This window comes from Cololabis saira, chromosome 16, assembly GCF_033807715.1.
Source record: "Cololabis saira isolate AMF1-May2022 chromosome 16, fColSai1.1, whole genome shotgun sequence".
Classification (NCBI taxonomy): Eukaryota; Metazoa; Chordata; class Actinopteri; order Beloniformes; family Belonidae; genus Cololabis; species Cololabis saira.
In genome coordinates this window covers 17,513,155-17,528,891 of record NC_084602.1, presented here as the reverse complement: position 1 = coordinate 17,528,891, position 15,737 = coordinate 17,513,155, and the positions used below count along the sequence as shown (strand labels likewise).

General features: G+C 44.0%; 1 protein-coding gene across 7 annotated transcripts in view; it reads right to left on the bottom strand.

Moving 5' to 3' along the window:
- The window catches only part of rab3gap2 (RAB3 GTPase activating protein subunit 2 (non-catalytic)), a 25,783-nt gene extending 10,046 nt beyond the window's left edge, over positions 1 to 15,737 (bottom strand). Inside the window, exons 1-22 of one of the 7 annotated variants that reach the window (XM_061743104.1) lie at positions 15,351 to 15,737; positions 12,343 to 12,434; positions 11,969 to 12,086; positions 11,802 to 11,883; positions 10,767 to 10,814; positions 10,596 to 10,671; positions 10,410 to 10,511; positions 9,867 to 9,966; positions 9,706 to 9,732; positions 8,596 to 8,694; positions 8,172 to 8,320; positions 7,997 to 8,076; positions 7,027 to 7,119; positions 6,750 to 6,889; positions 6,484 to 6,679; positions 5,679 to 5,822; positions 5,299 to 5,381; positions 5,144 to 5,208; positions 4,956 to 5,046; positions 2,906 to 3,027; positions 2,594 to 2,807; positions 1,022 to 1,119 (exon numbers count right to left, since the gene is read on the bottom strand). In XM_061743104.1, the coding sequence (XP_061599088.1) occupies positions 1,022 to 1,119; positions 2,594 to 2,807; positions 2,906 to 3,027; positions 4,956 to 5,046; positions 5,144 to 5,208; positions 5,299 to 5,381; positions 5,679 to 5,822; positions 6,484 to 6,679; positions 6,750 to 6,889; positions 7,027 to 7,119; positions 7,997 to 8,076; positions 8,172 to 8,320; positions 8,596 to 8,694; positions 9,706 to 9,732; positions 9,867 to 9,966; positions 10,410 to 10,511; positions 10,596 to 10,671; positions 10,767 to 10,814; positions 11,802 to 11,883; positions 11,969 to 12,086; positions 12,343 to 12,434; positions 15,351 to 15,459 (2,328 nt within the window). In that variant the 5' untranslated portion in view covers positions 15,460 to 15,737. The remainder of the gene's footprint in view (positions 1 to 1,021; positions 1,120 to 2,593; positions 2,808 to 2,905; positions 3,028 to 4,955; positions 5,047 to 5,143; positions 5,209 to 5,298; positions 5,382 to 5,678; positions 5,823 to 6,483; positions 6,680 to 6,749; positions 6,890 to 7,026; positions 7,120 to 7,996; positions 8,077 to 8,171; positions 8,321 to 8,595; positions 8,695 to 9,705; positions 9,733 to 9,866; positions 9,967 to 10,409; positions 10,512 to 10,595; positions 10,672 to 10,766; positions 10,815 to 11,801; positions 11,884 to 11,968; positions 12,087 to 12,342; positions 12,435 to 15,350) is intronic. The other 6 variants (XM_061743105.1, XM_061743106.1, XM_061743107.1 and 3 more) reach the window with 6 other exon arrangements.

Sequence of the window (15,737 nt, the reverse complement as noted above, 5' to 3'; positions counted from 1 at the left end):
ACCCAAAGAACAGGCAGATAAAAGCGTCTGAAATGAGTTTCATCTGTCTCGACTCTGGACCTGGGAGATGGGAGGAGCAGCTCGGTCATCCAGGAAGGGTTGAGTGTAGAGCTGCTGCTCCTTGAGAGTGGCCCGATGAGATGCCTCTGGCATCTGGTGAGGGTGGGGAAGACCCCCGACACGCTGAGGGGGCTGTTTCTCAGCTGGCCTGGGAACGTCCTGGGATGTACCAGGATGAGCTGGACGAGTAAGAGAAGTCTGAGCTTTCCTGGTCGGCCCTCACGATCCGACCCGTCTAAGCAGTAAAAGAAGGATGGACGGATGGCACCAACACAATGCAAACAAAACAACCCACATGGGATTCTTTTAGATTTAATTTAAGAGTTTTTAACTAAATATATCATTTTAGCATTATCATGTCTCTCATTGAAGTAAATGAACCCAAAGCAAAGTCCAGTCTTTAGACAGTGGTCAGGTGTGGTCCACTCCCTCATTACTTCAAGACAAATGAAGCAGATTGAAGGTGTTAAGTTGGTACCCGGCAGCCATGAGTGGAACTACCAATATTAGTCCAACTTTAGTCGGAATAACCTACATAAATCTATAAGAGAGATCCCATGATTCTTAAGAGTTGGACAAATCTACAGTTTGAAAGAAAGGAAAGATGAGCACCAACAGAGGATGAACGAAGAATCCTTTTCTTGTGGAGGAAAACGCCCTCCAGAGCAGCTTCATGAAGGTTGCTTTGTCCATCAGGTGCCTCTGAAAACGGAGCTACTTTGCTTAAAACCACAGCGATTCCTCAACGGCAAATATCAAATCAATGTGAAACCTCTTAACAGTCTAAACTTATAGCGTTATTACATTTTGATCGTTTTATTTAAAGCACAAAGACACAATTGTAAAACCCCTGCCATTGTCCAAAAACGTGTGGACTTGACTGTATCAGCCAAACAGTTCAGTATTATTATATATAGTACTATTTTAAATCCATCTCCGACAGCCTCTCGCGGCTTCTTACCAGCAGCTGCTGCGGACTGATGCCAGCCTCTTCTAGCGTGTTACAGACTTTGTGGAGCGAGCTTCTGCCACACAGACAACCCCAGAACATAAAGTTTCCTGAAAAGGACAATGAAGAGCAAAATGGTGTTTACAGGGGTAAAACTTTGAATTAAGAACATTTAATGGCTGTGTTTCCCAGATTCGTTAAGAAGCTCTTAAGCGCTAAGAGCTTCTTAGGAGCCGTCTTAAGAGCGCTGTGAAAGAAGGATGTGTTTCCCAGAGTCGTTCTTAGCTTAAGAAGACCTTTCACTAAGAAGAAAACATAAGATCGCCCTGTCCCACTCCTAACCGCCATCTTAGTGACCAAACGCTCACTGCAGCCAAGTTATATCGGAGTTATATGCGTTCATAGCTGCTGACGCAAGAAAAGTAGCATAAGAAGAGAAATAACATCAAAATAAATGTGTTCCTGTGGCTACATTAATAAAATGAATCATCATTACTTTAACTCATTACGTTTTCACACACATTCGGCGTCTGCATATGAGTTTACAGTAGCTATAAAAGCATCAACAACCCTGTGGTACTTCACAGATATCAGGGAAACTGACAGGTGTAGTTTAACTCGGCTGGAACCTCATCAAGAGGCTCCACCTGCTGGTCTTTATGAAGGCGTTGCTGAAGTCCATGGCTGCAATACAGCATATTCTCACCGCTAACCAACAGCGTCGCCGTGTGTGAAGCCAGATGGTTTACATAAATGCCTATGTGCGTCAGCACTTCTCCCCACTTAACCTGCTGTCAGATCGAGCTGTACCAGCTTCCCCGCGTGGAGATCCAACACCTTGTCATGCTAGTGTCACCACACATTCAGAGGGCGACCCGCTGCAATTTTACCCTCAACCCAGAGGTGCAGCTCCTGGCCACGCTAAGTTTTTACAGTGGGGAGTTTCCTGGAGTTGTTGGGGGACGGCACCGGCCTCAGCAAGGCATCGGTTTCACGGAGTGTGGCAGCCGTGACACCGATCCTCCTGCGCTACGCCCACACATCAGAATGCCCAGCACGCGGGACGAGGTACGTCAGATCCACCGTGGATTGTTTAACAACTGCTGGATTGGGAGGAAACATTACTCTGCCATCAACACTCAGGTGGCGGTGGACCACGATGGCCTCATCACAGACATCGTTGCCAGGAGGCCAGAAGGCACACACGACAGCTTTGTTTAGGACAACTCAGCTGTGGGCAGAAGGCTGGCAGAGGAGAGTTCGGCAGGAGCATCTTACGATGGCTACCCTCTCTTTAGTTTCAGCACCACTGCAGTGGACAGCTCCCACGCCTTTGGCGGGATCTTAAGAAGGCAGTTAAGAACACGTCTGGAAAAACACTCCTATCTTAGTGCTCCTTCTTAGGCAAACCCTTCTTAAGAGCCTCCTTAAGTCCTTAAGAATGATTGAATCTGGGAAATGCGGCCAAAGTGAGTCCAAGCATCATCATGAGAAAGAGATGTGGGGAGAAGAAGAATATGCCAGCCTTGACATACTGATGATGAGTAAAAGTAGAAGCTATAAATGCGGTAGAGGTTTTCTTACCGAGCTGGTTCCATTCAGTATCAGACTTGTGCACCACTTTCACCTCGCCATCCTCCGTACACTCCATCTGGGAGAGAAAAGCCTGGACAGGAAGGGGCATGTCTGGGGAGTCCTGGGCGAAGGAAACACTGGGTTTTGAGGTCAGCTGTGCGTAGCGTTGTAAGGTGGGCAGAACCCGGGTCAGTTCATCCTGTACCTCTTCAAGGGAATCCTGCTGGGAGGGAACAGGAACTCAAATACACCCGTCTCGGCATCATTGTGATCACATGAAAAACATATAATTCCCCGTCATGTTTGTCTGCGTCCACGCACGTTTGCAGAGGCGGCCTCAGAGTCGGCAGCAGACTGCAGCTGCTGGATGTCGCTGTAGAGTCGAAGCAGCTTCAGCTGTGACGAGCAGAGCTGGAGTAAAGAAGCATCCACTTCCTCCGCAGCTACCAAACAGAAAAAACAACAATTAAAGCAAGAGGAACTGCTGAAAATGTATATTGTTTTATAAATGACCAGCAGGGCTGCACAGTGCAACATCTGTGTCCCACACTTCCTTCATCATCACTGCCATTTCCACAATGCAGTGATGACAAAAAATGTTAGTACATCATCACAGCAGTAACGTCCTTACAATGAATGAAGGGAATGTTTCATAACTGCACCAAGTATAACATTTTCTTCATGTCTGATTGTTTTCCGAAATGTCAAATTTTGCCAATCAATAATTTGTAAACAAAAGTGGAGATTTTATGAACAAAAACACAACTTTTTTTGTGCCTCAGATCATTTATTTGGGTCTCTGAAGTCCGGACCAAGTGATTGTTTGTGACCCTCCAGGTCTGAAAACGTGTTACTCACTCAACTGTTCAGAGTTTTTATGAAACTGTATTTACTGTACCTCTGAAGTGGGCCGCGCACAGCTGTAATATTAACGTCAAGAAAGGCACTGGTTCCGATCTATTGCTGAACCGTTTTTTTCAACCCTAACTCACAGAGAAAGCAGTGGTTCAGAGCCAGGAAAACTGCTGCTACAGCTGCACCGAAACTCTGCCCGGGCAGACGAGGCACCGGTTACATCAGGGACGAGGGCGGGATCATCAACCAAAACACCAGCTGTTGAAGAACAAGCTAACTGAAAATTGATTAAAGACTGAGAACTCAAGCAGCAGTGAAACACATTCACAACGGCCGTTTTACTGGATGCAAACACAGTGTTGCATCTTCAGCGTTTTAGTGTCACCTGCTGGTGTTTATGGATCTCACTCAAACAAGGATACATGTCTGTAGCTGCATCCACAAACACCAGTCAACATCTGGAAACAGCGGTGGGCTTAGCAAAGGCCATACTGTATTTTTTTATATTTTTATCACGATTTTTTTCCCCCATTATATCACCCAGTGCTCTACCTAAGTGACAGTCCTGGACATTGCTCCCTCTACCAACCCTGGGAGGCCCTGCACTGAGCTCAGGTCTCCTCCTTAACCTGAGGAGTGAGCAGGCCGCTTCTTTTCACCAGACAGGATGGGGCTTCTCTGGCCGGACGTAGTGCGTGGAAGGATCACGTTATTCCAGCCAGATCCTCCTCACCCCATCTGACGCCCCGGCTGGCCAGAGGGGGCATGTATAGCCCAGGACTGCAGCATGTTTTTGTGAGGGTAGCTCACATTAGCTACCCAAGGGAACACGGGGAGAACATGCAAACTCCACACAGAAAGGCCCTTTCGCCAACCCCACCCAGGGTGTGGGCACTGCAGTCATGGGGGAACTAACACGCACTTCAGCGCCAGGAATTGAACCCAGGAGACGGCTGCACTACCAGCTGCGCCACCGTGCCCCCTGCCATACTGTATTTTGACCAAATTGCGTCAAAGATATAAACGTCTATCGAGACCGCTGAAGAGTGTCTATGTTGGTCAGTGGTCACCGGATCATTCCCAGCCCTGTCTCATGTCCCACATGACATGTCCCTGCAGGACGTTTAGCCCCACCCACTCATAGCACCGGTCCCAAGCCCCGATATAAAACCTATGGCTGATCAACATGCAGAACACAGTGATCCACTGTGGCCTGTGCGACCATCTAACAAGGGAAAAGCCTTCGGTATCTTTTATTTTTAAGCTAAAAGTTTTAGCACTTAATTGTAGAGAATGGATATAATTCTTTACTGAAACTTTGCCAACTTGTCAAGCTCAGTAGTTTAAAGTTAATCAAGATCATTAATAGGAAACAAACTGAATTTAATAACTGCTTTCACGGCCAACTTGCATTTTCATTTCATTTCATTTCACTTCATTTTTCAAGTTTAATTTGGTGTCCAGGACCTGACAAATGCATTAATGCTTCTCTGTTAACAAAAGCCGTTTACTTTACCTTGTAGCTTCAAACTGTCGTTTAAGGCACACGTAACGTTGGTAAGACAAGAGATGGGAATGTTTTTGTTTGACAGGAGAGACTCCAAAGCCTGAAAGGAGATGCAGAGACGGTTTGAGAAGAGGGTGTGGAGGTGTTCAGGTCTGATGGAGCATTAGTGGATATGATGATGCAATATGTTTTTATACCTGCTTCTTAGTGGCAGGATGTTTGATTTCCAGCAGCACGCTTTTTGCTTCACTCTCCAAAGTATCTGAAGTGCAAACAAAAGAGCATTGATCATGAACATCAGCGGTGTTACAATGGTCTTCCACCAGCTCCATTTCACTCTTGTATTCCTCACCAGGATCCACGTCTCTGCTCTTAAGCATCGTGGTGAGTCTCTTTACCAGGTGCATGTCTTTGGCCTGTTCGCTCTTTTTGTCACTGAAGTGGAGAAGATGCAAGAACGTGAGTGAGCGAATCCCCCAAATCAAAAGCATGTCCCAGCCTAAAATCTGAGCAATAAACTATTTTGTAGTAGAATGTCAGCAAAGTGTTGAAGTGACACAACCCATGGTCTTGGAGCCCCTTCAGTAAGGTCCAAATGCTGACTGCCTGTTCAGCTGTTGATTGAAGCTAAAAATCCTTTGGACTAACGCTGGTTTAGATAATTGTAAACAGAAATGATGCGACTGAATTTCCCCTTCAAGAATCCGCAGTGTTTCCAGACTGGGTACTAACCTGAGGGCCAGGTGGAAGGGGATGTTCACCGTCCTCAGGGCTCCTGAGCCGGGATCCAGCAGACACACCTGCTGAGTTTGCAGCTGCCAGCCCTGACTGGTCACACTGTTCACCCCCATCAGACGGTAGCCGGCATACAGCAACCTGGAAGACCAGAAGAAAACACCAAGATCAAACTACGTCACTTTTAAAATTTTTTTTTATTATTTTCTTGAAGGTGAGAATTTTCCATATGTTCATTTTTTTATTAGGGAGAACTTTTAAACTGTTCAACTTTTGGGGAGCTGTCCCCAAGCTTGTCCTTAAACCGTTTTATAACTAATCATGCCGCATGTTTGGGGTCATTTGAAACTCATTCAACATTCTGACCAAGCAGTTCCATCCTAGTCTCTTTCAGGATTTCTAGTCTATCTCTTTTTTTTCCTTTGATGATATACGATGAGTTCCTTGTTTGAAGGTGTGCTTTTTATCGCTGGAATGGTCGATCAGAATTTTGTTGTCCAAACATTGCCAGGTGGAATTCCCCGAGCTATTTTGGACTACATTTGGGGAGTGTTTGTCAGTTTCTGACTGAAGGAAGTAATAAAAACAAAATCTCTGAAAAAAACGTCTTCCTCTCTTTACTCTGACATTTCATAAATAGGAAAAAACAACAAATATATCAGGAATCCTAGATGACTAATCCTAAAACTTTCTTCAATTCCCGGTCAGAAACAGTGTCTTTCATAAACTATGCACAATCTGCTGCTTTCAACAGCATTAGGCACATGAGGCTTCCCAAAGTTGCGACCTTCCCTGTGAATACCTGCAGTGTTTTCCCACAGTGAATGCACCCACTCGAGGGCCTCGCTGCATGGCCCACACCTCCAGGATTCCCCTGCGGGGGGCATAGATGATGAGGAAGAGAGCGTGACGTCTGGGCAGTGAAGCAGAGGGGGAGAAGTCCCGATCAGCTCGCTCCTCTTGAACCTGCAGCCAGCCCAGCTGGGCGTCTCTGTAACCTGAAAGTCATTTCAAGGTTATACATCTGTGGCCGCCCTCTATGATGCTGCTTTCTTTTCCCCCCCTCACCTTTCCACATGCGGATGGCAATTCCCCTGGCCAAGTCCAGCAGCGTCACTCGGCCGAAGTCATCCGTCACTCCGGCCAACGTGTTGCACGGGGACAGACATATAGACTCGCCATGGCGCCGAGAATCTGGGAGACCAAATCTGGAAAACAAAGGCTAGGTTTAAGGGCAGAGGGAAGACCCCATCAGATTTCAGGTTACTGATCTGCGTGAGGACCTCAGAGGGACTGTGACCTGAACTCAGGAGCCACGTTGACATTGACCAGTTACAGCAGGTACCTGATTCCTAGGGGTGTTGCAGGCTCCACTTTGGGTTTCTGTTTTGGAGCAGGTTCCTCTTCATTCTTGTTCTTGTTCCACCCCAACCACCCACTGAGGAAAGAAATGACATAAAAAGAAGGAAGCATATTTAGAAACCCTTTGATTTGAAACATGCACAAAGATGGTGAGAGGCACCTTGAGGGCCATGAGCTCTGGATAAAACCTGGAGGCTCGACTCCGGCACAATTTCACCATTAGAACATTCCCGAAGAGCAGATCTCACAGGACTAAACCGTGGATGCTGATCCACATGTTGGACAAACCCATCTCTTATGAACAGTGTGACGCACAAATACACACAGTCTGGCTCTGATCAAGTCTAAAATCAGGTGAATACAACATGTGACATTTATTGTATAAATACTGACCCAACATGTAGATGAACATGTGTGAAAAACGAAGTGCAGTAATGCATAATGATTCAGTAGTGTTACAGCACAACTACATAACATAACTGAGGCCAAAAACACCTGGAAACTAGTTATAATGTCTTTAGATGACCGACTACGTCACATCCAGCGCTCCCGGAGACTTTTAAATGCCTAAAAAAAGTTTCCTTTACAAATTTCAGTTAAACTAGACTATCATCTGGTCTGAAAAACCACCTCATGACAGCATAACAGTTTTTTGCAACATTTAACAGTTTTTTTCAGTGCTACATTTAGGTTTTGGGTAGTTTTAAAGTAATAGAGTAGCAATAGAAACGAGACTACTTTTGTGAAAAACAAAGCTGGTGGATGAAGCAGCTACCAATGTCCAATTCTCTACATGAAAAAGCATTATAATACTGCGAGTGTTATGAATAAATGACTGGGTTAAAAATGTTACAACCTTAGAGCTGACAGACGTCTCTTAATTATTTGAGGTTAGTCTTTCTTACAGAGTCATGAACGCACATTTACACATTTACACACATGTACAAACAAACCTGGCAGCACTGAAGAGGGCTGAGGTGAGTTTACTGGCCACAGCGAGAGCCACGTGAGACAGGAGCGGCTGTGAGCTTCCCTGAGGACACAGACGACCAAAAACTCAATTCAAACTAATACATTTAAACAGATGATGTGAGCTGGTTTGTAACACCTGTGCATCTTGTCACTCACCTCTATGGCGTAATAAAAGCCTGTGTACGGACCGCTTCCTACAGTAACGTACTGGCTCATGGCGGGGGGGCTGCCCTTGACTGAGGCATTAAACCCCCCCAGGTTAGACGCATTCTTCATTTGGTCAAACACACAAAGTGTCATAATGCCTAAAAACAGAAAATGCAGGAAGAATTAAGTCAATCATTTAATTAAATCATGTTGAGGAACAAAATCCCTTCTGGATGAGCTCAGGAAGCATGTTTTGATCATTATAATGCTCACAGAAAAACTAAATCTATTTTGCAATTTGGTGTCTTTGCAGTTGAAAATGCCGTGAAAAATGTCCTAATACTTCATTGTTATTTCAACTTAGCAAAGCTCTGTAAGCCACAAGTGTCATCGAAGCCAGCGTCCAGTGTGAGCTTCATGAGGCGTTCCTTACCCACGCTGCTGTGGTCCACAACAGCGTCCATCTCCTGCAGGCCCCACTTCTTGTAGGCCAGAGGAGGAGGCGGGACAACGTCGCTGCCTGCCGCTGCAGCTGCATGAGAGGAGAGATGTATAATCTCAGAGCAGTGGTTGAAGTATTTTAGTTACACTTCAGCTGGTTGATGGCACGTCGTGCTTTAGCTGCTTTAGTCCCCCAGCAGCTTGAGACCAGCACATCATGGGAACAGACAGCTTTCTTCCCTCCATCCACCTCATAAAAAAACCCTTGGTTTTTGTGAGAAGGGAATAATTATCTTCCTCTGATGGGAAACAGATTCATCTTCAAAATACTGTTTTTATCTGCTGTTACCAAAACTAATTCTGCTAACTCTAAAATGTCTAATTCAAGAGCATGGGAAATCTTTCTTGGGCAAAACTAGTGTTTCAACATTTTCATTTGAATTGAGAGTGACATTTACAAGTCTGCAGCCTGATGTGCAGTTTGGGACTTTTCGCATCAAACCCGTCCATTACGTCAACACTACTTCACCGCCACCCAAACCACAAATATTAAAAATAAAAAACTGCGCCGAACACGCTACCCAACCTTCTTTTATCTCATAAGGGCGTTTTCCTGCTTTATAAACCAAAAGCATTCACACAAATAATAATAATAAAAAAACTGGCAAAAGTATTTTGAACTGACATGTGAAACACTTTCACTTTCCAGCCTGAGGTAAATGTTCAATGGCTTGTAAAACGCTCTCAAGCTGTACTCCTACAGGCCCAAATCGCTTTACACTGTAGACATTCACCCATTCACACACCGGTTGCCAGTGGAGTTGCCACGCAACAGCACTGATCTGACAACTGGGAGCAACTGGGATTCAGTGTCTTGCCCAAGGAAACTTTGGTGGACACAGGAGGAACTAGGACTTGAACCACTGACCTTCAGGCTCATGGGCAAACGCTCTACCAACTGAGCCACCTACTACTACCACCTACTACTACCAGCAACTACGTCTAATGATCCTGAAAAGCTGCTGAAGCTTGGCTACTGACCTCTAAAGGGTATTTAAATGTGTGCATGTGTGGTTTCAGTGCCGCCAGTGTCAAGTCTCACCGTTTCCTGAAGGTTTTGTAGCAAAAACTATTCACCCAGCCAGCAAAGGAAACAAACATGTTCTGTTAGCACACTGTAACACAGTAAAGTCCTGCTACTGTGTTCTTGGAAACACATTCTGCAGCGGTGAACACAGATTCAAACACTCAAATCCACAGTACCTCTTGCCACCTGGTTCCTGCAGGCACGCAAAGCCTGGAAGAGACTGAAGCCATCGATAGTGACCAGAGCGGCGGGGTACAGGATGCTCAGCTCCTCGTGCTTCAAAAGGAATGACATCCGTTATCAAACCCTCAACGATGTGGTGGGATTCAGTCAACAGATTGATAAAAAACTGATTCTCTCATTTCATTGTCAGTAAGAAAGGCAATGATCGTTTCCTCAAGTGTGTTAAACAGGTTTTTGTGGATGTAAAACTTTTATAGAGTTACCAATATTTGATTTATTCTTTCTTAAATAAAAACACTCTTCCTGAGCTGCCTGAAACGCCTTGTTCCTTTGGATTTTCTTTATCAGACACATTTACATCCCGACTTTCTCCAACCAGCTAACCAGTCAGAGCCGACTGGGACTTTTAGGAGGGTCAGATATGGCTAGGGGTGTTTTAGGAGTGGACAGCATGAGAAGAAACAATGTTTTCAAGCAATAAACAACCTAAATATCTTCAGGGAGATCCTAAAATAAAGGTCAGGGCTGTTCAACACCTGCTCAGTTACTCCAGGATGACGAGGGATCTCGTAAGTGCGACATTTGAGCCTCAATACAGGGTCCTCGTGCAGCAGCTGGGACAGGAGCAGAACTCCGCTCTGAAGAGACACAATCAATGTTTTAGAAACAAGACGTTTCTGTTTCAAGGCGATGCCGGCTTACGAGTAGCGATAAGGAGGTACCTCTGTGTAGAAGCGGACATAACCCGATGTGAAGCCAACTACCACACATGTCCAGTCAGGCCGCCCAGTGGAGCTCCTGTACACAAAATATATCACAGCCTTTAAACATATACGAAAACACGTTTGACTTCCAAAGATGTCCCTTCTTCTTAACACACAAGTAATTCTGACCTTTTCTGGCTTGCCAAGGGGATAGCAATGACACTGCTGACGCACTCTCTGGAGAGAAGAACATACAGAAGAAATGTGGAATGAAAAAAAAAGTCTGTGTTTTGAAGTGTTCTCATTCATGAAGTGTGTCTCAGTAATTTGCCTTCTGATGCAAATGGCAAGAATGAAAAGTAAAAAGAAACTATTTCGAAAGAAAAACACTCAATAAAAAGACTGAGTTCTTACCCCCCGACCTGAAAAAAGTTGGTTTGAGATGAGATGAAGAGGCAGAAGTGCTGTTCCAATAAGAGCTGAGAGCTGAAATACTAAACCAGTAACTTTTCTAAAATGCTAAGACATTAAACTGACCTTATGTTCTACATAACAAAGATAACCACTTTCCAGACTGTTATTAGTAAAAGCTGTAAACGCCAACGTCGATGATACTTCCAGTTATTAATGACTTATGATTGGAGCATCATGAAGAGCAGAATCAAACAACTGTGGACTGTCGTTACTTAAAATTTAGGCTAGAAATGTTCCTTTTTGATAAAGCTGAAGCTCGGGCTGGCTAGGGCGAGAAGGATCCATTTAGAAATGCTGCAGCAGATACGTAGTTACATTTCTGCAGAGGTGCACATCTGGCTTCAGCAGCGGTTTCAACGGAGGGTTCCCAACTACAGCAGAGAAACGTCATCGGAACGACATAGAAGCATAAATCACCTCTTAGGAACCGCTTTTATGAAAAAAGGCTCAAACTCCCATCCGGACATGAGACATCCTGGAAGCATCCATGTAAAAAAGCCATGATTTAAAGACAGGTACTGTGCTTGGAGGATTGTTGTTGTTTTCAAAAGGCAAAAATCATTTGATTTGATCCAATTTTTACATAAATAATCTGCTCAATCAATGCATTTAATTATTAAGGACAAAAGAATGCTGAAGGCATGATTTGGAAATTAACTTCCTGTTATTTTCAGAGGCTTAAACTTTTTCACAGTACTGTGTGTTCTTCACTCATCACCAACTCCTGTGTTATCTTTTCAACCGTCTCACCCCTCTTCAGCGCTGAGGGTTCCGGTCCAAGACACAGCCAGAGTCATCTCCTCTCTACCGTTGTCATCTGTACGCCACTTCGCTGCAAGAATCCATCAACAAACACATTAATGAAAGCTGCTGAGAGAACAGGGGCAGAGGGCAGGGTGTCACTTCAGATATCTGACCAGACAGGAAGACTGCCTTCTGTTCACGAGCCACCACCAGCAGGTCGGAGCAGGGCGACAGCGACACGACGCAGTCCTGCAGCCACGGCTCGCTCTGCCCCGGAGACTCATCGTCCACCTGCAGTCAGAGAGGAGGAGGAAGTCAGCTGCAAGCTACCCCCAGATCTACTAACCCTCATCAATAAGAACCAGATCAGAAGGCTATGAGCAACTCTATTTATTTATGGACTTTATTTTCCAGATATTTTCACCCTAGTTTTATACTTATTCGTGTGTACTGTGATCAGCAATACTCAAGTTATCTGCTGCTGAATATCGCAAAGAAGAGACTATGAAAACACAGAATAGAACACAAACAAATAAAACAAACATACTGTTGTGGCAGGAGCAGACTCCTCTTCTTTACTGTTGCCACCGTCCCATGCTGATTCCCAGTCAGAGGTGTCCCAAGACAGGTCATTGTCTGCTGGGAAACAAAAACCCAAACAGATTCAGTGACATTCTAGCTCATGACGCCAGGGAGAGAGAGGAGCATTGATTTAAAAATTTACTTAAAGCTAAGCTAAAAAACTATGAATATGACACTGTAATCAATAAAATCTACACCTTAGTTTGCAGTGACATCAGCAGCTTGGCTAAAAAATGTCCAGAAAAACTTTCTGTAATAACACTTTGCATTTCTGATAAGTGACAGTTGTGTTGTGTTGAAGCTGCCGGTCACGCTGTCCATTTCTGACACAATTCTGATGTCAAAACGACCTTATTTGACAGTTCACATTCATAGATAAAAGTGGCTTAGTATTTGCCAGCTGGACTTTTGTGTCCACACAGCCCTGAAAGAAAATAATACGAGTCAATCAATGGAAACAAAATATTATTATGCTGCTTTTCTCGTTTATGCCCTGGTCCCTTCCTTCACTGATCACTGTAATTCTCTTCTAGTTGGTTTACCACACAGGTTCCTACGAGCTGGAGCTATTTCAGCACTCAGCCGCTCGTATCATGTCCAGAACTACGTCTTCAGAGCACAACAAACCCATCCCCAAGCAACTTCACTGGCTGGTATTTTGCTGTTAGAGTTTTTTCACTTAAAAGTGCCAATAAATAAAATGTATTATTATTATATATCAGACACAGTCACACAATGCCATATAGTGTGAACGTGGTGCATGTCTGCCCTGACACCTGGTTCCCGTAGATCCCCTGTTAATCCATATGTCCTCTGTAAATCCATAAGTCCTCTGTAAATCCATTTGCTCCATGTATGCCCCTAGTGTTCAGGACAAGGAAGTACAGTTCTGTATGGTCAGCTTGATGCTGGATGCCAACCCGTGGCCATGTCTCAATGGGGAATTATATGTTTTTCTGCATCTAATTCTATGAAAATGCGTTTGGAGGAATATCATGACAAAACACAGAACGGGCAACCAGGATCCAATATTTATGTCAAACTTTGCTAAAAGGAGCACAAACTGCGTACCCTGCTCACAGTAGCATACTACAGCTCTTTTAAAACAACTGAAGGAAGGAAAAACCTGGACGCTATTCAGGTTTTCAATGTTAGCTAGATGACCACCTACAGTCTCTCCAAAATCATTTACACAGGCAAACATTTTTTAACATATGCAATGATGCTCTTAAAGACACCAGAAGAAGAAGTTCCACAGCTATGTCAGGGATCACGAAGGTTCCCATTAGAATGAATGGACTTCTGGATGTATCGCATGAGCACACAGAAGTGTACGGAAAAGAGGTGCGAGTCCAACGTGAGAATGAGGACCAGAGGCAAACAGTGTTCAGTAAGGTACCACTGCATCAGTCTATACATCTGGGAATTGAGGAGACCAGTTCATGGGTTTGACGGTGCATCCGTTTCTCTAAATTGTATATTTACCTCAGGAGAGACGTTTCCCTCCTCTCCCTCGTCTAGAGGACCAATCCTCCATCGTTTCTACCACAAATGTAACTTTTTGACTTGTATGACCACAGAGCAGTTTTCTACATTTCCAAAGACATCACATTCATATATTGTCTTCTTCTGTGTATTACAGAGTTTTAACTGGCACATGTGGATGACAGGGTCAACTGTGTTCTTGGACAGAGATTTCTGGAAGAGTTCCTGAGTCCATCCCGTGATATCCATCACAAAATCATGAAATCAGGGGCCTGAAGACCAAGAGCTTCCAGCACTGATTTTGAACACACAGAGACATATCCATGCTCTGAATGCTTTGAGGATATACCTTAGGAGGCTGTGGATGATGAGATAGAATTTGCAGTTTTACGCTGAGAAGCATTGAATTATTTCACAATTTGTAGACTCAGTTTTTCCACCTCCTGCCCATCTTTTACATCTAAGAGCCTGTACCTTTCTAAGCTGCTCTTTTTATGCTTAATTATGTGACTTAACTGTTGATATTTGAGCTGATAAGTTGGTAAAAAGTAAAAGTCCCTCCTGCGCTTCTTTTTAAGAACCAGCCACTTTTGCTGTCAATGTCCCAACTTTTTTTAACTTGTCGCTACCATCAAATTCAAAAAGGTTGTAATGTTTTTGATCAAATGGTAACAATTCCTCACTTTTCAACATGTGGGGTTAGTTAATAGTTATTGGTCAGCTCCCAGAGGTGTCAAGTAACGAAGTACAAATACTTCGTTATCTTACTTAAGTAGAAATTTTGTTCATCTATACTTCACTGAAGTAATTATTTTTCAGACGACTTTTTACTTTTACTCCTTACATTTTCACAATTATGCGTACTTTTTACTCCTTACATTTTAAAAACAGCCTCGTTACTCTATTTCATTTCGGCCTTTAAAAAAAAACTATCCAGTTAAATTGCTCCATCCGGATAGAGTGAATTTGGTTGTGGTTGTTTCAGATGTTCTTGTCCAGTTTTGTTCTTACATCCGTTCCCTCAGATTCCTGCAACTAAACTTGGATGTACATTCCAATAAAGGTTAGGATAAATGATAACTTGCCTGAAGTTTGACTTTTTGCACCATTACAATACTTATAGGCAACTAGTCATCATATCTCCTGTTCTCTGAAACACATGTTAATGCTCAATAGTACACATATATGGTTCTTTAATATATTTACATTATACTAAGATGCATTCATTTTCAATGGCATTTATCCTTAATGGCTTTTTTCCCCCCTTACATTACTTTTACTTTTATACTTTAAGTAGTTTTGAAACCAGTACTTTTATACTTTTACTGGAGTAAAAAACTTGAGTTGATACTTCAACTTCTACATGTGTATTTTTAAACTCTAGTATCTATACTTCTACCTGAGTAATGAATGTGAATACTTTTGACACCTCTGTCAGCTCCTGTTTCCAGATGTGACAGGTGTGTTTCGTGGACTCCGTCCTCTTACCTGTGGGGTTTTTCTCTGCTGCCGGCTCGGGCCGCTGGCTCTGGAACAACAAGTCCCGGACCGCCTTGAGCTCCTGGAGCCGACAGAACTCCACCAAGCTGCAGGACATCCCTCTGCAGAGGCGGCGGGTTCAACTCCCGAACCTGACCCGAGCAAGCAGCCAGCTAGCAGCCGGCTAACAGTCCAGATGTGTGCAGACAAACGCAGCTTCACTTTCTACGTCCTACTCTCGTTTTAACCTGACGACAACTGGTTCACTATCACAATACGTGACACTCGTCCTTTACAACCCCCTAAACAATGATTAATAACCGTCCGGAACTCTTATTCTGGCCATAATCTGCAGCTTCTACCCTGATATGTTGATGACAGAATGTTAGCACAATA